Below are 24,146 nucleotides of genomic sequence, written 5' to 3'. Positions count from 1 at the left end.
TCTCTTACATTAGAGGACTCAAAAAACATAATTGTTATTGCCTGTCTACATCAAGACTATATCTGTGTGTGAATTAAGTTTTTGGATAAGAGAATTCTGACTTACGAATATTGAAATCATCTTTGTAATTTGAAGGAAAAGGCTGAGGTGGTGGAGGCTCTGGGCAACCACATTTCTGCCCTGTCTTGAGTGTAGTTAAAGTGTAGACTTCATCCACGTTCAGATCTAAAGAAAAACTTCCCTTCCACACCTGGAATTAAAGAAAGCTTAAGCTGCAAAAATCAAACAACTAAATAACAAAATACCCAAGCTCCTGAATTAAAGGAGATCCTCTGAAGGCTAGATTCGAGGCAAAAATCCTATATTCTATACATCTATATCATTTAATATATCCAAGCTATTTTGAAAACTCCTTTTCCCCAGACTCTTTATTACCTCCAGGTAAGCTTGTATATAAGCTAGTAAAATTGTAGTCAAACGGAGCTAATAAAACATGCCCTAATTATGCAGTTTAGGCATGAAAGCCCAGGAGTTCCAGCAAAGGGAGAAGAAACACCTGAAATTGTAGAGAGACTGTAATTAACACTGATCGACTTACCTTTACAGGATGGAGTTGCTGGAAAAGACTAGAGTTTCCAGATTCAAAACCAAGTCTAGAATGCCACACTTGAAGGGTTTCCACCATATACTACAATGAAACACAATATAAAACTAGAAAGAAAAAAAAAAAACCAACTACCCCCCCTCCCCCAAAATTCTTGAGTATTCACCTTGAGAAATATCAGTCCTCTAAGGGTGTCCAATTTTTATTTTAGAGCTGTTGATCACATTAGAGGCCACCACTCTATTCAGCTAGCCATTACATATGGCTTACCTTTTTATAGATTATACATCAGTAAGCCATTGTCCTAACACGCAGTAATGTTGCTTATACAGACAGAAAGCCTTGCCATCACACATGCAATCTTTAGCTTCTCTATTACCAGCAACAGTATCCCTTTGATACAAGCTCTGCGCAGGAGCAACCAGGCTGAAATAATATCCTGCTTTCATGATACCTTTAGTTTAGTTGCTGGTTCTTTGATATTAATTTTTGAGCAAAGTACTTCGCTTAGAGATCTCCAAACTTCTGCAACACTATGGCATATTAACTACATTAGTTACAGATTTTAATCATATCCAACCCCTGCAATTTTTTTTAGTTACCCAAAGCAAGCAACCTAGAGTTTGATTTGGATAAGCTGTCTGATACTTCTCCCAAAGGGAGCTGTATATCAGAAATAACGCTCAACTACTTTTCCTAAGCAAACCATTTTATTGCCAAAAGTATTGTCCAAACTATCTCCTCCTAAACAAAAGGAAACTAATGCCACCAAAAATCAATTTCCAAGTAAGTAAACACTTTTAGCTTCTGACAAGCAATCATCCAAATCAACTAACACAGATTCACTCCAGTTTACACTGTGAAAGTATTGTTCACAATTCAGAGGGAAATTCATTTTAGCAATATTAAAAAAAAAAAAAAAAAAAAAAGAAAAAACAACTGGGACATTCTCAGAATATCTCTTCACGGGATGGAACATAACCTACAGTATACGATCAACTGCAGTAACTCCCCTGGAAAGGAGCTGATAACAACTACAAAGGTCATGGCCATGCTGGCTGGTCAAACTATGTCAGAACATCAGAGCACCCATTCTTGGAATAAATCCTAAATAAAAAAAATCTAATTGCATTTCTGTTCTGAGGAATTTCTTCTTCAATATACAGGTGATTAGACTGGGAGTTGGTAATTCTACAAATTCAGTTATGACATTATATCTCATGATAAAAGCAGAACTAGAATGCTTAAAACTTTGCCAGGTGTGTAACAGCCTCTAGTATTGGAGGTAAAGAACTCCAATTTCTTGATAACCTGTGATATTGTCTCACATGTATTTGATTATGGATAGCAATTCATTTTACAAGACTGATCAAATGTATTCAGGATCTACTTACAAATGACCCTTTGAGGTAGAAAGTTGCTCTCTGAGGTGTCACACTGAAATGAGGCAGTGGAGGCCTGATACATTGAGAGTGATTATGAGTCTGAAGGAAAAAATAAATGTAACAGAAGGAACATAAATTACTGGAATGCATCACATAGCAATGTTCATGAAAAACATACACCATAAATTGAAATTAAAAAAGCAACTTCGGGTCAATTTGCAACTATTTATTTCACTGTTATCTTAATGATAACTGCAATTACACTAGCTTAATAATTTCATTTTGAATACTGCTTAAAATATGCATGATTTAATTTCCTCCCAGAATGTGTCATCAAATTAAAGCTAATTTGTGATATAAAGTTGACATATACATTGGTCTCCAGGAAGATTCAACTAGCTATTCAAAGTTTAGATAGAAAAAAGGACCTCTAGTGGTCTCACTAACAAAGCTACAAGCATCAAAGAACATATTCATAAATATTGAACTACGTAAACCAAAACAGGTTCCTCATAACAAAATATTTCCTTTATCTTTTTTAGTTCACTGGAATTGCTGATGCACATACCATAGTTTCAATGATGATGGTAAGGTTTCCCAGGCCATCTGTGAGAGCTACAAAGCTGCCACCTCCTTCTAAGTGTCCATCTACTTGCAAGTATGACCAGCCTGGCTGAGTAAATTGTGTTGTGTGTGCTGAGACAAAAGAGAACAAAAATCAGAAGAAAATAAAGTCTTAATGAAAAAATAATACCATTTGCAGCCTGAATTAAATTTCTCTCTCATCCATGCTAACACAACAAAACTTGATTTGGGGAAGAAAGTAATGGAACTTCCAAAACAAATTCTACCTATGCAAGAAGAAAGATTAAAGAATTATACTAAGGCACAAATAAAAACATCAGCTCTGTGGCAGACAAAACAGTTAAAATTATAGCAATCATTTAGACAGGAAGAAAAAACTATTACACCACTATGTAAGTCAATCACATACATGCAATATTAATATTCATCACAGCTTAGATTTTCCCAAATATCTCCTTTTTTTCTCTTTTTTTTTTTTTTTTTTTAAAAAGTAAACAATTGAGCCAGAGAAAGCATAGATGGACATCTCTATGAGGAATAACTAAATAAGTAAGGTTTTCAGCATATAATAGAGAGTACCAAAGAAGAATGTGACCTAGATAATGAAAATCCTGAGCAACATGGAAACAGGAACAACTGCTCAGTTGTTCTTAACTGTTCATATGACAGTATGGCCATTATTTTTTTTTAATGCTTTTACATATACAGGTAACTAGAAGAAGAATAAAAATGAAGGCATTTGCCTTGTTCCTCCTTTATGGCATTGCATATGCTATTTGCTCTACTGAACTGTGGCAAAGACAGTAAAATATTACAGAAGGACTATAGAGTAGCCAGTGAATCCATGTGTCCATAGACACTATGTGAACATACTGCCCCTTCCCCAAGCACAAGGAAATGCTGACTTACACAAGCCAAGAATCTCAAGCAGTACAAGAATACAGAGGTTCTTTGTTCCATTTTCTCAAATTGAGAGGTATCAAATGTCTACTTAAGGATTAAAAAAAAGGGAAAGGAACTAGGAAAGCACACTAACCTTTATGGGCACTTCAGATCAAAATATTTTAATAGTAACAGCTATACAATGCAGCAGTTTATTAATTTCTGCTGTATGTAACAGTCAAGTATTAAGATTTCTCTTGCTATTAGATCTTTCTGCTTTCTATTAAAAGAAGCTTTTTTTTCTTCTTCTTCTTTTTTTAAAGCATTCACAAAACTTTCCACAAATCTACTTTAATTTGGCACAAGAAATAATACACATAAAAAACACTAAATAAATAAAGGTCTCAGAAAATACAGTTATGCTCTGTGTCAGATCACCAAACTTTTAACTGCAAACTTTTTACCTGTAATCCAGATAGGAGCTTCTACTTTGTAGTGGCCACTCCACGGCTCCTGCGCTGTCATTAATCCACATCGACCAAAGGGCAACTCTTCATAATAACTAGCCACCAAGTTCCATGCAATGGTTCTGGAAGAAAAACAGGTTTGTTTGCTCCATTCATATGGACAGTACTAGATTAATTTAGTACAAGAATTTATTCCTCTTTTCTTTGGCATACAATAAAAAGAAGTTTAAGGAAAAAAAAAATAATCCTTCCAGCTAAAGAAGAAAAAAAACACAGGAGAGGAAAATAAAACAAATCAACTTCCAGTGTTGAGAACTTCTTACAAAACTGATGATACATTCTCTGGCTATATCACCACAAAAAGTTGCACAATAAAGGAAACATGTACTGAGTGTTAAAGACTCCATTTGTTTGGGGGTTTTTTTTCCTGTTTTGAAGGGGAAAAAATTAAGTTTTCAATGTTTACAGCTTTTTGTTAGGGTGTTTTGGTTTTCTTCCTTGGTTGGTTGTTGCTGGTGATGGTTGTAGGTCTTTTTGTGGGGAGGGGCTTGGGGCCATGGATAAATACCACTAAAAAAATAATCCTTCCTTTATCCATATAAATAACAAAGAGAAAACAACTCTAACTAGCCATTTTCCAGGAGCTGTTGCTATTTCAAGAAGTTGTCAGGATACTGACAAGGTTAATTACTTCAGGTCTTTTGATTTGGTCTTCGCTGAAAATCTTTTGCTAGGACTTTAAACTTAAGACCTGCATGCCATAAATATGGAAATACAGCTTAATAAAGCAGTTACCTAGAAAACAAATGCTGGCATGCTGTTCTGATACTGTTTATAGATGAGTGCAAAGGCCTCATTCTAAAGTCATTGCCATAGATTTATCACACTACACATGCATTTCAGAAGAGATCCTGAAATCCTGCAAAAAGGTGCTCTTAAAATAAAAAACTCTTGAATTGTAAACCCAACTTTCTCACATTAAACTTGTTCTGCAGAGTTTCAAACTTAGAAAAGAAATGTAGGGAACTCAAGTTCAAAAGAAATGAGCTTAGCAGAAAGATTAGCTGTCTTTCATCAGGAAGACTCTGTTTTCAACATAAAAGCCAAGGTAACGTCAATATTGGATAGATGGACATGGAACTATTCTACAATAATTTCTAAATACAATACATAGGTCTGAGCTGTCAGGTTGCTAAACAAATGGGGCATATATATAATTACAAAGGTCTTGTAAAAAAGAAAAACAATGGGAAAAGAAAGACCCCAAAGTAAGATATATAAGCCTGTGAGAGTCAAGATGCAACCAGAATGGTCAGGAATTCATGTAAGAAATACTCATCTGTTAAAAAGTTTCAGCTTGCAGAGAAGGAGACAGAAGATTCATAGAAACCAGGTGACTCAAGCAACCTCCCTTTACAAGTATCTAAGTGCTTTGTGCTGTGCTCCGTTTCAAGCATTTCAGACAAAAAGATTTCTCTTTATTGTTTGAAAATGAAGTTACATAAAAACTAAAAGCTTTGAACAATTTTGCTTACATCTTGATGCCTATATTTTCTTTAATCAGACTTTTTTTTTTTCTTCCTCTTTCAGATTAATAGTTGTTGCACTGGAAACATCAAAGCATGTTTTCTATTCTCTTCTAAAACTATGAGTTATGTAATTTCCCAGTAAATAGAACAGCTTTCTTCCAGATTTCAGTTGGGAAAGAAAATGTGCAGGAAACAGTAAACATATCAAAAGACTACAGCATGTTTTAGGATGGACTCCAAGAAAGGAGTTGTATGGAAAAAAATAGATAATTGCATCCATACCTCCCTACTTTTAACTGAAGACAAACAACCTGATAAAGGCCTTAAGAAAAATACAGATAAATTAGCTTTATTGTTATTCTCCTCCCATGTTTTTCATGTTGTTAGTTCTTCTTAACATTCTCTTTTTAATAAATATCATTAGAGTCTCAAAGGCATCTGGAGTCAGCTGCATAAGCCATTGGATACTGTGGAACAGTAACTCAAGAAAACATTAGAACGTGTGGGACTTCTACCCCAGAAAAAGGTAAGGACAGTAGACTTCATACTTTGCTATTCAGGCTGACAGTGGAGAGAGTTTCAGTTTACCTACTATCTTACCATAGCAGATGGATGTGCTATGTAGTACTTTAAACAATTCTTATGCATGAAGTTGTGAAAGTGAGCAACAGTGCACAACACTTACGAGGTCATGTTTCCATTCACGTAGTTTTGGTTCAGGATCCGAGCCCAGCAGCCTGCACCTACTTCATCATTGAAAGTACTGTAATCTTCCGAAGACCACAGTTTCTTCTTAGTTAATAAGGCGTTTGGCACTGTTTTTGTTCCAGGATAGTGAGCCCTACACAATATTTTAAAAAGAAAGAGCACTTAACACAAAAAGAAAAATCAAAGCCTGGAAGTACATACACCAGCAACAATTCACCTCCTCCAAACTGAAAATTAAAAACAAACTTTCTTTGGAATAATACTAATGGAATAGAACAAAACGGAATGAGAGCAAGCTGTAATGTTCCATAGCTTATTGTATTTGCATCAGCAGATTATTTCTTCTAATACTGGACAAACTCAAACACAACAAAGAAAGCCTACAGAGGGTGGAAGGAAGGACAGGCAGCCTGGGAGGAATACAGAGAAACTGTCTGAGCAGCCAGGGATCAAGTTAGGAAAGGCAAAACCCTGACAGAATTAAATCTGGCCACAGACATCAAGGGCAACAAGAAAAGCTTCTATAGGTACGTCACTGATAAAAGGAAGACTAGGGAAAATGCAGGCCCTCTCCAGAAGGAAACAAGAGACCTGGTTACCCAGGACATGGAGAAGGCTGAGGTACTCAATGACTTTTTGCCTCAGTCTTCACTGGCGAGTGCTCCAGCCACACTGCCCAATTCACAGAAGGCAAAGGCAGGGACTGGGAGAATGAATAACCCCCCATGGTAGGAGAAGATCAGGTTCGAGACCATCTAAGGAACCCAAAAGTGCACAGGTTCATGGGACCTGATGAGATGCATCTGAGAATCCTGAGGGAACTGGCAGATGAAGTGGCTAAGCCACTATCCATCATACTTGAGAAGTCGTGGCAGTCCAGGGAAGTTCCCACTGACTGGAAAAGGGGAACATAACCCCCAACTTTATAAAGAAGAAAAAGGGAAGACCCAGGGAACTACAGGCCAGTCAGTCTCACCTCTGTGCCTGGCAAGATCATGGAGCAGATCTTCCCGGAAACTTTGCTAAAGCACATGGAAAATAAGGAGGTGATTGGTGACAGCCAACATGGCTTCACTAAGGGCAAATCGTGCCTGACAAATTTGGTGGCCTTCTACGATACGGTTACAGCATTGGTGGATAAAGGAAGAGTGACTGACATCATCTGACTGGACTTGTGCAAAGCATTTGATACTGTCCCACACAACGTCCTTGTCTCTATAAACTGGAGACATGGATTTGACAGATGGACCACTCGGTGGATAAAGAACTGGCTGGGTGGTTGCACTCAAAGAGCTGTGGTCAACGGCTCAGTGTCCAAGTGGAGACCAGTGACAAGTGGTGCTCCCTGGGGGTCGGAATTGGGACTGGCGCTGTTTAACATCTTTGTCAGCCACATGGACAGTAGGATTGAGTGCACCCTCAGCAAGTTTGCCAATGACACCAAACTGTGTGGTACGGTCAATGTGCTGGAGGGAAGGGATGCCATCCAGAGGGACCTTGACAGACTTGAGAGGTGGGCCCCTGCAAACCTCATGAAGTTCAACACAGCCAAATGCAAGATCCTGCACATGGGCTGGGGCAATCCCAAGCACAAATACAGGCTGGGCGATGAGTGGATTGAGAGCAGCCCTTCAGAGAGGGACTTGAGGGCATTGGCTGACAAGAAGCTAAATGTGACCCAGCAATGTGTGCTTGCAGCCCAGAAAGCCAACTGCATTCTGGGCTGCATCAAATGAAGTATGACCAGCAGGTCAAGGGAGGTGATTCTCCCCCTCTACTCCACTCTGGAGAGACTCCACCTGGAGTATCGTGTCCAGCTCTGGGGACCCAAACGTAAGAAGGACATGGACCTGTTGCAGCAGGTCCAGAGGAGGGCCACAAAGATGATCAGGGGGCCGGAGCACCTCCCCTGAGGATACGCTGAGGGTACTGAGGTTTTTCAGCCTGGAGAAGAGAAGGCTCCATGAAGACCTTATAGCAGCCTTCCAGTACCTAAAGGGGCCTACAAGAAAGCCAGAGAGGGACTTTTTACAAGGGCATGTAGAGATAGGATGAGGGGTAATGGCTTTAAACTGAAAGAGGATAGATTTAGATTAGATGTAAGGAAGAAGTTCTTCAGTGTGAGGGTGGCGAGACACTGCCACAGGTTGCCCAGAGAAGCTGTGGATGCCCCATCCCTGGAAGTGTTCAAGGCCAGGTTGGATGGAGTTTTGAGCAACCTGGTCTAGTGGAAGGTGTCCCTGCCCATGGCAGGGGGGTTGAAACTAGATGATCTTCAAGGTCCCTTCCAGCTCAAACCATTCTATGACACTACAATACATGCCAGCATATAAGTAAACCTTGCTTTAAATATATAATGCAATTTCTGCAGCTTGCTAAAGCAAAGCTTTATCCTGAAATTGAGCTTGAAGATTTTCATAACCATAATATGCTAAATAGAGAACATACATGCTACCTTGTACCATCTTAAACAGAACCATAAGTTCATACAGTAAGATACAGTACTAGGCATTATTCTAAGAACTTAACTGCATGAATGTCTTGGCACCTAAACATAAACTTGGCTAGTTTTGCACAGCTTCTTAATAAACTCAGGTTTCAAAAAGGCATGCTAGTTGGACTAGAAAAGTTATGGAGCTGTAAAGTGAAAATAGTTGAAAAATATAATGAAAGCTAATTTTCTTTCCAAGATCTTCCTTAGTATGAGGAGAGATGCTTTCTCTCAAATGAAGACTATTGATTATACTTACAACATTGATTCACTGTGCCAACTTAGCCTGACTGAAATAAAACCTTTCAAATCACTTGCAGAAAACAGGGTCATGATTTTCCCCTCACTTAGCACACTCAGTGAACACACTAAATACATACACTAAAATGAAGCTAATCAGCACTGGGAAGGAAGGCGTAAATATTTCCTTTACTACTAGCCTGAAACTTGACAAATTGATACATTTGTGAGAGGGACACAAGAAATACCAGTTTTTCTAGGCTGACTTGGTGGGGGGGGTTTCCATTATTTCCCCCCTACTGGACAAGCAACCATCTCCTAGTGTTGTAGTCCTTCATACATAGCTTCACTAATGATAACGTAACAGATAGTAGAAATTTTAGCTACAACCCTCTCTGCTGTACAGATTACTGTGTATTTCCCCTTTGGCTTGGAAACACAAGTATTACCTTAATACCAAGAAAAGGTTTTTGTAACGGCATAAAGTATGTAGCTTGCAAAGACAAGGCAAAGAAGGAATAATTTGTATTTCTACATTCCATATCCTGAAGAGCTGTTTCTTAAATATTAAGAGTCAACATCCTTGCCGAATACAAGCTGTACTTTACAAAAAGAAAAAAAGGGGTCGTGGGGATGAGGGGTGTTATAGAGACCCTTACATAAGATTACACAGAACAAGATCTATAGAGCTCTGATTTCCTGCACTAAAACAGGGGGTCACCTTTATTTGCATAAGAAGGAAGAAAAATAATTCTATGTAAAGACACTAAAGCCATTGAAATAAATTGGAAAAAATAGGGATGATAAACAGGATTAAAGTTACAGGGAGAACAAGCAGGTTCTAGATGCAGACTCCTTCAGTGTATCTTTATTGGCAGCTTTGCTCCACTTAAAGCCCACACCCTTAAAATATTTTGACCCATTGATATGCAATCAGACAAACAGCTTCACCACCAGTTGAGAAATGAATCATTTTTCTCTGCTCTTAGATGCAATTTCTATTACTGTTAATGAACACAATTTACATTGTATTTGCTTTTCGCTTACATGGCTGTTAACCAAGGAGTTTTGTTTTACTTTCATTAATATAAACATTAGTCCTTAAAAAGTAGGACGTGACTAAGGAGTGCGTAACTCCTATTCCATATGAAAACTAACTTATTTTTTTAAAAAGTACACCAATCTTTTTTTTTTAAGCTTTTAATAGCACTGTAGAATGTATACTTTAAGACCCACCCAAATGCACAAAATAAACATTTGCTATCAGATTACAGTGAAGGCTTTCACAACCACTGTGTGCTGGATTTGCTGAACTCTATGCGATTTATATTTAAAGAAAACACTAGATCATGCTACAGCCCTCTTTTAGACATCTTGTGCCACTCTACAGCCTCAACAACTAACACAAGGTGTGCAGCAAAGGACAGGAGATTAGCTGTGTCCGGAACAGCGTGCTCTGCTCCTTCAGTAGTGAAAACAATCTTTTTACTGCACTGGAAATGAAAACTCCTACAAAGGAGTGACTACACTCCAATCACTCTCAGGAAATAATTGGTCCACTCAAGGACCACTACCATTTGGAAAGACTTGAGTATCCTGATTAATGTTTCAGGAAAAACCACAGACTCCTAAACACCTACCCTTCCTACTGCCTGAAATGAACTGGAGCAGAGTTTATGCATCATTCTTATAGATGTGATGCTTCAGGAGAAGCAGTGGGATTTTGGATTCTGTGCTCAAAAGAGCAGAGTCAGTAACACTGTAACAGAACGCCGTTGCAAAGAGAGAGGAAAAAGTGATATATATCATGAAAGCTTGAAAAAGAATGGATCTTGGCAGAGAAAAGGTAATGAAAGGAATAGTAGGAACAAAATTATAACAAAAGTGACACAGGTTTAAACCTCTTATTACTGAGAAGAGTTTACCAACAGCTATTACTATCAGTGTCTGCATTTCTTCAAACCACTGCCAGTTACTAAAAAAGTATTGTCATTGTTCCCTCCTTCTTTCATCTCACTGGAACGAGCAGATGGTTGGTTCATCATCAGGGCCTCTAGCTGTTAGAGTGGTAACAAAGTATTTTTAAAATATTAACTATTATGAGATTAAGTGTGTTTTATACAGCAGATGATGAAGCAGTAACTCCAATGGGAAAAATAATCCACAGTTGCCTGGTAGGGTAGCTAAACTAAATCAGATATATTAAGAAAGTAACATTAATTAAGAAAAGCTCTGCTACTTATGGATTGTAAATACTGCTTTGCACAACTTCCCACAGTGACTTCATTTGGATAACTTAGTTTAAAAAAAAACAAAGAAGTTTGTGTTATTTTTTTGTTTTGCATATAGCAATAGCCCAAAGGGGAGGAAAGGGAAAATCAGGATAGAAATAGCAGGGTTTTCCACCATTTTTCTCTCATGCATCAGTATAAGGCTGTAGAAATTAAATAAATCTTTAAAAAGATCAGCCTATATAATACCATGACTACAATGAACGAAGCTTTGCAGAAAACCACTACCTATGAAAAGCTCAAAATCTAGTTCTCAAAAACATCTCTAGAAAACAGAAATCGTCAGCTAACAACACTGTCTTTCCTATTTCTCATTCTGTATCAGCACACAAGCCTGAGAGGGACTTGGGGGAGTTTGAATTCCCACTCCTACAGGCACCACATCATGATTCCATCATGCAGTAATGTTACAACATCATCTTGTTTTTCTTAGGTTGTTAACTTGGGTGTAATTAGGTCTAAAAAAACTCTTTAAAAGGCTTGGTTTTCAGTGACACATTCAGCCAAATGTGTGTTTTAAACAGATCTGGTTAAGAACACTGATGCTTCTAACCAGAAAGACTGAATTGTCACCTAATGGCATACTAAATTTATATTAGGTGAAAGTAAAAGGTGTTACTCCTAAACTCACTGACACTTTCTAAACACTTCCTATTTTCTTTCAATTAACAGTGGTGGCAGGGGTGGGGTTTCAACAGGTAGAGTCAGAATAGCTTGATCTCTAACTGTATAGCATGCAAAAACCTAACTGGTTTAACTGTGTTACAAACAAGTAGCACATCTGAAGTACTCCTGAATAGCCCTGGAATTTGCAAGCCCATCCTTGAAAAATACTGTTTTCAAGAATCACAGTGTAATTTAAATGTGTTCAAAGCAGGAGTAATACTTGTTTATAATTCATTATATTTCATTTCACTGGTAAAATTGATGCAAGCATAATAGCTCTGAAAAGCTGTTTGGAAATATCACATTATAAAGATCTTTGGTGACCTGGGTCATTCCTGTGTGGGTGAACATCTATTCAACAGTTTTATGGTGTGTCTTCAGGGCTCCCTCTAATTTCTAGCCATTACATCTTGCAGATGAAGCCTAGACGCAAATAGTGCAAAATGAAACAAAGCAGCAGCTTTAACTAGTCTCCCATCCAGCTTGCCTGATGAGACACCTCACAGATCACAAATTATGTTACCAAGTCCAAAATTGGTTTTATGCACATCCATGTAAAATCCTGGCTATCTGAAATACTTTTAATAGTTTCAAATAAAAAAGAAAGCCAACAATTTTTTTTAAAAGCTACATGATGAGATGTGCACTACTAAATGTCCAGCAGCCAACTGATCATCCATTACACGAGAGTATTTCATCTCCCTGTTAATACTGAATCAGAGTAGGGACATAAAACTTACACTTGAAAAGAGTTAAGCAACTACAGCTTACTGAGATAGTGTAAAAACAGTTGAGCTTCAGGAACTGACTCTGGGTGCATACTTGTAGCTGCCAAAAAACAGAAACAAAGCATGCTCACTACATTGGGATCATGGTCATTACAATGGGTTTTCATCTGGCCCGAGTAAGTTCACAATTGCTTTCACTTCTTGATCAGCACAAGATCCAAGACTCCACTCGCAAAAAAACTGTCAGGGTACTTTTTGTTGTTCAGAATGGGGGGAGGCATTGACTAGGGGAAGGGGGGGCACTGACTGCCTGTTGCATTTGGAGGGAAAGCCTTCATTTCCACACCTCCTATGGGTCAGATATATAAAGATGAATGAAAAACGGTCAAGTTGAAGCAAGCAACAGCCACATTTGAAGCATGTGATTGGGTCAGGCAAGTTTATGGAACCTACTAATTAAAATTTAGAGCTACTGTAAGAAGAAGTTAATGAGCAAGTCTTACACACGTATCCATTCAGCAGACAAGTCAGTAACCAATCTCAGATTTGGTGTAGTACTTTTGCAAAATATTAGCATCATATGATGAAACCCAGAACTAGAAAAACAAGTCAGCTGGTTGCATGCTTTCTAAACACAACCTTCCCATCAAAACAAAATGGGAACTAAGAATCAAGACATTATTGTAACTAAAATTCATTTCTGGATCACACCCATTTCTGTAACAGACCAGTGGAAGTCAGTAATACAAGGCTGTATACAAAGCTGTAAAGATAAAGCACTTTTTGCATACCAAATACAGGAACCAAAACAACCCTCAGAATAAACAGGGCTGCCCAAAAAAACTCCAATTCATCAAAAGTGCAACAATAGCCCATAGGAATCTTCCACATGATAGGAGATTCATGATTCAATTAAAGGGTTGAAGCTGTCACTAAGACAACAGCCCATGTGATTTGATGTGGGTTCATAGGAAAGATTATAGTATCAATCCTTTCATTGCAGGTAAGAGTATAGAGAAGTAAAGCTTCAGCTGTGCTAGTTACAAATACGCAAGATGAAGACAAACTATGAACAAACCACCAAGAAAGAAAAACAGAGAGAACCCCCTACCCAATCACATCGACCACTCCGTGGAGCTCAGAGTCAAGCAGCAAGACAAAGGAAATGGGCTCCCACAGTCTATCGCTGGCTATGATCCTCACCTGCTGCAGACCGTGCTTATCCAACGTGTATCTCAACAGCTTTGGGAAAAAAAAAAAAAAAAAAAAAAAGGAGAGCAAAGACAGAGAGAAGGGACAAATAAAAAAAATGTTTTTTCAAATTGTCAAAAAATTGTATTGGGAAAGGAAGCATCTTCTTCAGCACTATTTGAACTTATTCCAAAACCAAATCATGTTCCAGTTTTGGGTTTTTTTTACAACTTGGACAACAACTGTTACACCAAACAAAATGTAATAGATTGTCAAGCACAAAGTGCCTTCAAAGAAAGACACCTTCTTTCTCTACCATGCCAAACCATAAAGTACATGACAAAAGGAAAAATTAAAGACATTTGTTTCTTATTTTCTTACACACACAAAACCACAGATAAAGACAAAGCATATCATATTTCATGAAAGATACTCTATTCGCAAGCCAGCCACTTAGACGTTACAATGTTGATGGTTAGGCCACAATGACGACACACAGGGCAAGGACAACTGAATTATAACTTACAAACCTTGTGAAAGCACAGTAAACATTTAATTAAGAAAAGGAGGTGATTCCCCCTATTCTCCCTGCTAATCAACTATTTCAGTTTAACAGAGAAGCAATACAAATGAGATAAGCTCTTCCTAAACACAACCAACACAAGAAACAAGAGAAACCCCAGACACATACACACCTTATTACGCAACTGCGTAGTAGTTCCTAGAGACATTTTAAGGCCTTCAAAGTCAATGAAACAAACCTAAAATGTCACGTAAGACCGAGTCTAACAATGTAGTTTCTTGAAGTCCAAAGGTCCCCTAAAAAGCATTTGCTGTACTTGTAAATTCAAATAACATCAAATGCCTACCTACCTTCAAATCACTCTGTATATTTCTACCATATATAATCTTCTCTAACAGAACACTATCTGCAGCAAACAGTGCTGCAAGACTTTTTTTTTTTCCACCGATCAGAATCTGAACTAGCGTATGTGCAGTCTGACAGTAGCCTGAAACCTCAAGATTTCCTGCCCCTAAGTCTTTAGAACTTTGCCTGAAGACAATGTAGTACTACAATGTAGTATTACTTCTGCATCATATTTTCCCTTTACATCTTGCATTAGAATAAGGCAGTATTTGGTTTGCAGACTTAACATACACACAAAGGCTAAAGTATTTAGTGATTAGGAGAGGTCCCTGATGACTACAGAAAAACAGTTTTAATGCCTGTCTTCAAGAAGGAGGATCTGAGGAACTACAGGCCCATCAATCTAGCCTCAGTCCCCAGGAAGGTTACAGAGCAAGTCTTCCTGGAAGCCATTTCCAAGCATAAGAAGGATAGGAGGATGACTGGGAATGGCAGCATGGATTTACTAAGGGCAAATCATGCCTGATAAACATCGCTGCTTTCTACAACAAGATGACTACCTGTGTGGGCAAGGTGAAATCAGTGGACATCATATACCTTGACTTTAGCAAAGTCTCCCACCAAGGTGGATAGAAAAGTCCGACCAGGGTGCAGTTGGCTAGCCATGTCCCCATATGCTGATATTAGGGCCAATACTGTTTGATGTCTTCAATAAAACTTGGGAAGTTCACATTTTGCTTTGCTTGCACACACAGCTTTTGCTTTCCCTATTAAGCTGTCTTTATCTCAACCCACACTTTTTCCTCACTTTCACTCTTCTGATTCTCCCCTCCCATCCCATTGACAGGGAGTGAATGAATGGCTGCGTGGGGCTGAGCTGCCTACCAGGGTTAATCCACAACAACAGTTATATGTTGAAAAGGAGGGCTGTTATTTAGAAGGAACTAACAGACTGGAAAAAACAGGCTGACAGGAACCTCGTCAAGTTCAACGATGCAAACACAAAGTCCTGTACCTGGGACAGAATAACCCTCTGCAACAGTACAGGCTGTGGACTGATGAAAAGTTCAGTTAGGTGTATGAACTTAAAAAAAAAAAAAAAAAAAAAGAAGAGTGTGAGTATGGTCAAACACATGGAATATGTTGCCCAATGGGGTTATGAAGATATCAAAGCTGAACAAGCCTCAGCACCATGATCTAATTGCACCTGCTTGATGCGGGGGGGGGGGGGGGGGGGGGTTCAACCAGATGGCCTCCAGAGGTCCTGTGCAAACCAGGTTAGTCAATAATTCTGACTAATTACAGAAATAATTTTACCTAATCCCCAGAAATAAAAAAAAAAAAAAAAAAAAAAAAAAAGACAAGGCTGTCCTACCAGTAAAATCTATTGGTTTAAATTGAGACAAACGTTACAACTTAGGATCAGTTACATAAATCCAAAATTAAGTTTCTAGCTTGTGCTTTGAACTATGCAATACAAAAATCCTGTCTAAAACAATGGCAAAAGCAGCATGGTCCAAAATCATAATATAAGTCCATAAGACAGTATTTTCTATAATTAATCTTTATTCTTCTACCAGCTTAGCATAGTCTTAGACAAGTCAATTCATCCTTCTCTCTTACAGCTAATGTTTTCTACCTCAGAGAGAGCAAACAACAGTGAACTGAACTTGTTCTTCCTATTGCACTGAGAAAGCACTCCTGGATCATAAGACTGATGATTCCTCTAAAGCTGCAACTATATTAACTATGAAAATCAACAGAACAAGAACCAGTTACATAAAAGCCATAGTAATTGACAAATAGCTCTTAAATACATCACCCATGTTCTTTGTCCATTAAAACTTACCATGTTTATTGTTTTTAAATGACAGACACTAGGAGACAGGAAAAAAAGTTAAATTGAAATGGCAGCAATTATTTCTGCTATTTGATCATTGTATTAGAAAAGATGCATGCTGCATCAACTAGAAATAAAATATTATTTGTTCTGTCTGGTAAATACTGACAAAGGCAGATTTTTTTCCACCACCCAACATACAATTACTGTCCACTAATAATGACTTACAAGTCAAAGATAACTTAAATAATTGAGAACTATGGAAAAACATTTTCAATTTGTCTACTTCTAGATAAACATCAGAAAAAAAAAGACTGTGGAATATATTCAAGTCTAATTGTGTATTGGCATATAGGCCTTTAAGAAAGGACTTGCCAAATAGAGCTATGGGTTCTATAGGCTTTATTAAATACAGCAAACAAAATCGATGCCTAACACAGAAGATGTAGTAGTGAGTCATAATACATCCTGGGAGAAAAGCAATATGAATATATACTATACAAACATGGAAATAGCACGCATCAAAATAACATAGGAAGACAGTAGTGAAGATGGTCTTGCAAACAAAATAAGGAAGCATAACATAACGGTTTAAGACTTGAGTTAACTACATTACAATTTTTTTTTTTCATTTTCAAGCACTTTATGAATACCAGGTAAGTAATTTGATTTAGTAGCAGATAAAGGCTTTTTTCTTTTCTTCTTCTAATGAAATTCCTGTTTTCAATGGCAAGTGCTGCAACTCATTGGTACGAAATGATGGAAAGCAGTATGTTCAGAAGACCACTCCTTTAACCAATGAAATTGAAACACACTGAATGATAACAGCTTAGTAGCCTTCGTTCTAATGAGAAAATATAAAGTCCTCCATCTTTTAAAACATAAGCCAGCAGACCAAATATGGAGGGGAAAAAACGGACATAGAAACTTTACCTTAAATCTACCTTACATATGCTTCAGATCGCAAATGGTATTTTAGGCAGGGATAAAGCTCATGGGGAGCAATGGTATCAAGGTAAAAGTCACGTGATGCGAAAATGAGGAAAGGAAAAAAGAAAATGAAAGAAAACACAAAGAAAGGGAAAGGTCAGTTACTTTTTGTGGATGGATGTCAAAGCTATAATTTCAATTATCTTGATAATTTCTACATAAAACAATATAAATTTAATCCCAGGTTTCCATTCCAAAATGGAAGAACTAAGAAAAAGTCACAGAGAGGGTTATACTTGAAAAGAGATTACAGAACAACGTACAGGAAAGGATTTCTGAGAAAACAATTTAAGAATATTTATGAAAACAGATTGACTAGCAGATTTTGCAAACAACTAGACAGAGTTATCTAAGAGACATACAGATACAGTGTACTTTCAGCAACTTTCTGAACCTGAGCATTTGAATGACAGACACCTAAATACTGTTATTGTTCTCTAGGTCAGCAAGAACTCTGTTTGGTAGTTGGTGCCTTAAAGTCAGCACGGGCTGAAAAACATGGTGTTCTCATTTTGTACTAACCATAATTTCTTAATAGGTAACAACACTACTGCACAGGAAATAGTGTCCTAACTCTTCATTTTTTCTGATCAGCAGGGCTGGGGGAGCTGGAGAAAAATCTGTATGACATTCAAGAAAAAACTCTGACAAAAAGAACTTTCATCTTAAAAAAAAAAAACTAAGACACGTCCGTGGTCCTAAAGTCTACAAACAAAAACAGGCACTCCTAGCCTTGATTCTGTCAAACTCTAAGAAATATGAACCATACACACTCAGTTCATTCATTCTGCAAGTTTCATTGGCATGGAAATCATAACTAAAACATTTCCTAACGTGCTATAACTTGCTGAGGTGCAAATCTTGCCTAACTTAAGAAAGTTATATGTTTTTAAACCAAATGAGTTACTCAATGCTGGCATTATAATTGGTATTTCTCAGGCAGCCACTTCCAGGTGATCAGTGTTACAAGTTCAACACGTAAGCAGGGATTTTATAAAAAAACTGCTTTCTTAACTGACTTGCTATAACCTTTGAACCATGCATTAGTTTAAACAATTATAAGCATATCACACCCCCTTACATATAGATGAGGATAAACGGCACACTAGTGACGACAAGCACGTTCTTATCAGAGTAAGGTTAACAACAGAGGTAAGCAAGTTAACAGATGTAACACAAGTGAACAATTTATACACATATAGGTCATTTCCACCAGGAATGTGCTATAATTTTTAAAACTATTTATAGTTTTGAGAAATCTGAGATTATAAAGAAAGCAAGGGCAGCAGAATAATTACCAAGTCAGTTGATAGAAGCAAGGTAGTAAGAAAGCGTATAATGGAGCAAGAGTGCAGGCAAACAATCAAGTTGCCACTTGCCAGAACTACAACAGTGGGCATTCCTAGCTGCTAAAATTGAGATAGGTTGTATTAGTTTAAAAACAAACTTTGGATGCTTGTTTTTACTCCTACTTTACTATCTGTGTATGTGCTTCTAACACTATCTGTTATCAGATATAAGGAACAAATAGAAACTCCTAGCTTTAGAACATGACCAGAAAAATATCAAGCAAAGCATATGTAACAGGGAATGCTGCAATCATGGGAAGTCCCAGGGTTGTAAGTTCCAGTGTGAAAGTTCAAGTTCACCTGAAGTTAGAACTGACTGCAGACCAAGAATTCAGTCCTAAGGTTTTTCTGACTTTGAAGATGCACGTGCAGATTAGCTATAAGTCTCCTGTCATTCCCTAATGCTAAGATAAGAAGCCTAAAACAGAGCTCCTAACTGAACACTTGAAAGAAATGATGGAAGAGCAATAAGGCTACCTTACACATGTACTAAACTGAAAGAAGATAGGAAGACAGGAAAGAGTAATCAGTTATCACTGTACATGATGATGATGAAAAAAATGGGAATGGCTAGGAAGTATGAAATAAGAATATATGACTTCTCAAAATGAAGACTTACTTACAGAAATAAAACAATAAGCAATGTGTAAAACTCCTCCCTTCTCCCACACTTACCCAACTACCTCAACAGCATCATTAAGATAGGGATCAACTATCATCTCCTTTGAAATGTTCCAATCTCCATCCGCAGCGATGATGCCAATGTTCCTTAGACCCAGTCTGTCCAAAGATTGTCGAAGTACCTTAGTAACAGATAACACCACTTAAAGGACAGCCTTCATCAACCAGACAATGTGAAGATTTAAGACTGAAAATAATTTAAGAACTGTAGGAGTTGCTGGAAGCTTTTGTCTTCAGACCAAGATGGATAAGAAAAGTTCTCACTTCTCAAAGGAGAGCCATAATGACAACTAAGACAAAGTTAATGATAAGTATTTTTAACACTGAAGGGTTATCCATGACATTCAGATAGCCATTACACAAAAATGGGCTTCTCATCACTTGGATTACTTTTGACACCCCATGTGCATTCAGGTACTCTACTCAGACACTCTCAAATTAGTGATTCCATCCACTGCATGCATGTAATTCATTATGATAAATCCATTACTCATATGTAAAGTCAGTCACATTAAGTTGATCTGAAAATGATGACTGGCTGGAATGTGGAAGTGGACATACCTCCACAAGTGATCAGAAGTGAAAGTTAACCTGATCCCCAAAAAAGTATATTGAGAAAACAGGAATTGAAGTTTTAAAATGGAAAAGACCTTGTAACCATGCAGGTCACTATAGGAACAGAAATCTTTGCCAAACATCTGTCTTTTTCAAGTGAAGAGCACCTAAGCATTCTTTTCACAGGCTATTTTACTGAACAAAAAAAAGATCCTTGATGTTGTGTCTGATACTTAAGTTTACCCACTACTTGGCTCTCATAATGTCTCGCTAATTTTCAAGAACATAATGCATAAAACTGGAATTGCATATTTACAACAAAGCTGAGGACAGTCAACTTTGAATTCAAACATCCAGCAGAAGAGAATTCCTGTTCTGTTTTTCCAGCTTCTCCTTACTATTTCACTGTCAAAGATGATAAACCTCTCACATCTGCCTGTGGAACTTCTTAGATAAAATACACCCAGGCAAAATATACCCAGCTCTAACAGCTAAGAATGAACCAAGGGCTGATATTACACAAGCATGTTTTATCTGAACACTCATATTAAAAAAAAAAAAAAAAAAAATTAAAAAAGCATTTTCAGCAGCTTCCACATACAGTTGCATCTGAAAAAGGACTTCAGTCCACAGTCTAAAATCCTTTTTTCAATCTTGGATATAAAGGAATGATGTACTATGTGTTGTATGTATGCATGCATGCATATATACATAAGAAAGTTTTTTCCAACCATTTGAAGATCAGTAAGCATGAATCCTTAAATAATTTCTTGTAATAGCCCTCCAGCAATGCGAAGGAGAACAGTAAGCATTTCTATTTTGACGTGTAGTCAAATTAGGACACAAAGCGAAGTCCAAGTGTTGGTGACAATGAAAGCCTATATCTAAAAGACGTAAAACTTACTAAGAAGAAAAGTAGCAATGAAACTCTGTTCAACTGCTTGAAGCCTTTGAAGCATAAAGTTTACCACAAGAAAAATTCATAATGGTAAAAATACTTACAGTAAGGTCCTTGCAATTTAAAGCTTTCTAGCTAGATAGATATTCGGAAAAACTGCCTAACCATAAAGATAGTTCAGAAGAACAAAATGACTAGAAAGGTTGCAGAACTTCCATGTTGAAAGGTAAGTACCAAGGAGACAGAACCGTAGACACTCAAAATGCACTCCATAACAACATATGCAGAATGGTTCCCCCACAGCCAGTATTAAATTTTATATACAGATACTCCTTAAAGTTTAGGGTTAGTTTAAGATGACCATATTTAAAAATATAATTGGAAAAATAGGATCTTCTTGAATAAGAATTTATAAGCAATAGAATCATAATTTCTTTTTTCATTTTTTCTGCTTAATAAGAAACATAACTAGTGTCTTCGTGGATGAACTAACTAAAATAACTTCTTACAAGTAAAAATTTAGCAAGATAACTAAGAGCCTATCTATGTCATGTATTTGTCAGACATTACAGAAAATGTTTGGTGTGCATCGGCACACTTAAGTAAATAGACCTTTTTCAAAATGGCGGACTGCAAATAGAACTATTGTGCTGATTAGAGAATAGATACACTATGCAGTGTCACGTGGCAAGAGAATGAATGGTAAAACAGGTGTTAAATAAAAAGCCTTGTATCAATTAACGTACAGTGGAGGGAAGGCTGACAACTTTTCAGCAAATACTTGGGTGATTTTAAGATCAAATTTTAAACAAAACATTTAGCTCTAGAAGCCAAAAGCTTAGTCCCAATTCAACAGCATTTAAAAAGCTAACAAGAATGCCGCACCTACACTCGACTGTTCTCCACATTCATTCTCCCCACATTAGAAAGCAAAGACAAACAGACGAGAAAGCCTCCAGGTGACATGACATAGGACTGAGCAAAATAGAATGTTTCTATTTCTTACAAGACATACAAAAAGCCAGAAAACCAGTTTTAAAAAAAGAGCCAATCAGTGATATAAGGAAATAAAATGAGTATTTTATTTATATTAAGATCGGCCTTCTCTCTCTGATGAATCTTTTTACAAAGGGTTCAGTCTCATAGGTATTCCAAGCAACATAACATCTAGTCAGTGAAGAGATAAAACTTGCAGCTCAAAAAAAAAAAAAACCCCACCAAAACAAACCAAACAAAAAAAGTCACTATTTATCTTCCACCTTCTTTGCACTGTTTTATTCCAGCCTGCAAACGAGTGTTTTCAGTTCTGTTTGGTTTTGTTTCTACAACATACACACTGAACAACTAGAGATTTCTACTTGAAGTCCATACATACAAACTCTTTCCCCTCCTCCCCTACCAGCATAACTTATCTATGATTAGGATTATCCTTTAGGAGACTACTAGAATCCTTAGTGATTTCTCCATCAGCCTATACCAGATTAGTGAACCACTTTTATTTTTGAAAAAGAAAAGCCTGGAACCCACACTGCCTGAGGCTAAATACAACAGAAAATTTCTAGTTCCTGGGGCGGTAATAAAAACAACACCCTATGAACCCATTTCCCAGCTTTAAAAACAGTTAGGCTGTGGTTTGTGCTGAGCACACACTGGGATGGGATATTTTAAGAGGATTCTAAGCACACCCACTGAACAAGTTTAGACAGGGATTTAAGAGCTTCACTAGCAAAATCTGAAGCATCTCCACCAGAGTTTTGTTACTTAACATACTGTGGAATAATTGCTGGAGGTGACTTATCGATACCAATCAAAATAAAGGTATGTATGACTAGAGTCACTCAACCTCCACCTAAAAATAAGAAAATAGTATGAAAGGGCTGAAGAGAGGAGGAACGCTAGGGAAGACACCATCGTAGACAAGTGGGGAGGACATCACTGACTTCTGGGATCAGTCGACAGGCTGAACCTCTCCTTCCTCCCATATGGACGCCTACTGGGTAACATTCAAACCCTTGGTTATACTGAGTGCTTCCCCAGGAAACTGAGAAATCTCTGTAGAGTTTTTCCATAATTTAGCACACTTGTAGTCAACTGTACTATTCACATTCTTGGCATTTGCACATGCTTTGCAGACAATGTATTTATCACCGGCAATCCAAAAGAACCTGCTCTCCTGCTTTAATAAACTGTACTGTTCATTAAAATCTAGCCGTGATAGTTTGTCGAACACAACCAAACTTCTTAAGTCTGGCCGTGATAGTTCATTGAACACAACTAGATTGAAAGTATATTGCGCTATTTGTGCACCCGTAATCGTGGTAGTTCAATATATACTGAATGCAACCGTACAGTGTTGAATTGGGCATCACTCAGAATCTAAGCCTAGCTTCCCCCAGCCCCTCTGATATCTGAGGATAAGCTGGAACCCAAGGGGGTTTATTTTCTGCCAAACTCCTTTACACTTTAGTGCAACACATGCCCAAAGAAATGACACCTTGACATAGATGCCAAGATACACTGAAGTGTGACACAGCAGTGTATTTGTGTTTTCTCTGGAAAGGATTTTGTAAGTCACCCAAAAACTCTAGTGCCAAACCTCTGTGTCCAAAAAGAACTAATGGCCTAGCAGCCTACAAAAGTGAGAGTCTAGAAAATACCTTTAATGAAATTAGTTGTGAGTATACATAACGGAATTTGGTCTAAGATGTGTTAAGACTTGGAAACTAAGTTACTGTGGTGGCAGTGGACCTGGTAAATCAGTTTTAAATACATGGTTGATTAACATATTTGTTAACAAGAAACCCATAAAGCTGGATATAAGGTATTCCTCTTTGTACAAGGTATACAACCAGCAACAAGCTTTCCGCCAATGCTTCCTGCCCTCCCTCAGTCAAAGCACTGCACAAATCATAGGAAACAGCTATAAGGGTATTCATCTAATTCTACATTCTAGGAGATATAATTTTAAAAAAGAAATGTTTTATAGGAGATCATTCTCAGTTTTCAGGAGTAGGCAGAATTTTATATATGCCAGCCTCATGAAAGATACTTAAAAGTTACCATTTTCCTCTTATTGCAATGTCAATTTTAATTGTTGTAAGCAATTTCCTGTATCATTCTACTAAAACTAATCACTGAACAAAATAACTACAGAAGTTGCCAAGGACAAATGATGTGACTAACCTTATCCAGCGTACA

General features: G+C 37.5%; 1 protein-coding gene across 4 annotated transcripts in view; it reads right to left on the bottom strand.

Moving 5' to 3' along the window:
• Nucleotides 1-24,146, bottom strand: part of GALC (galactosylceramidase) — a 40,994-nt gene that overhangs the window by 7,532 nt on the left and 9,316 nt on the right. For 2 of the 4 annotated variants that reach the window (XR_012650702.1, XM_075030025.1), the window contains exons 7-13: nucleotides 13,688-13,818; nucleotides 6,138-6,293; nucleotides 3,921-4,045; nucleotides 2,558-2,685; nucleotides 1,999-2,088; nucleotides 599-688; nucleotides 106-250 (exon numbers count right to left, since the gene is read on the bottom strand). Coding sequence is in view for 3 of the 4 variants with exons in the window: in XM_075030025.1 (XP_074886126.1) it covers nucleotides 106-250; nucleotides 599-688; nucleotides 1,999-2,088; nucleotides 2,558-2,685; nucleotides 3,921-4,045; nucleotides 6,138-6,293; nucleotides 13,688-13,818 (865 nt within the window). In the remaining variant the exon portion in view is untranslated. Of the gene's footprint in view, nucleotides 1-105; nucleotides 251-598; nucleotides 689-1,998; nucleotides 2,089-2,557; nucleotides 2,686-3,920; nucleotides 4,046-6,137; nucleotides 6,294-13,687; nucleotides 13,819-19,489; nucleotides 19,618-24,146 lie in introns of all 4 variants that reach the window. The other 2 variants (XM_075030026.1, XM_075030027.1) reach the window with 2 other exon arrangements.

Source organism: Buteo buteo, chromosome 6 (genome assembly GCF_964188355.1).
Source record: "Buteo buteo chromosome 6, bButBut1.hap1.1, whole genome shotgun sequence".
Classification (NCBI taxonomy): domain Eukaryota; kingdom Metazoa; phylum Chordata; class Aves; order Accipitriformes; family Accipitridae; genus Buteo; species Buteo buteo.
Note: the sequence above shows the minus strand (reverse complement) of the source record. Positions and strands in the feature narration are given on the sequence as shown.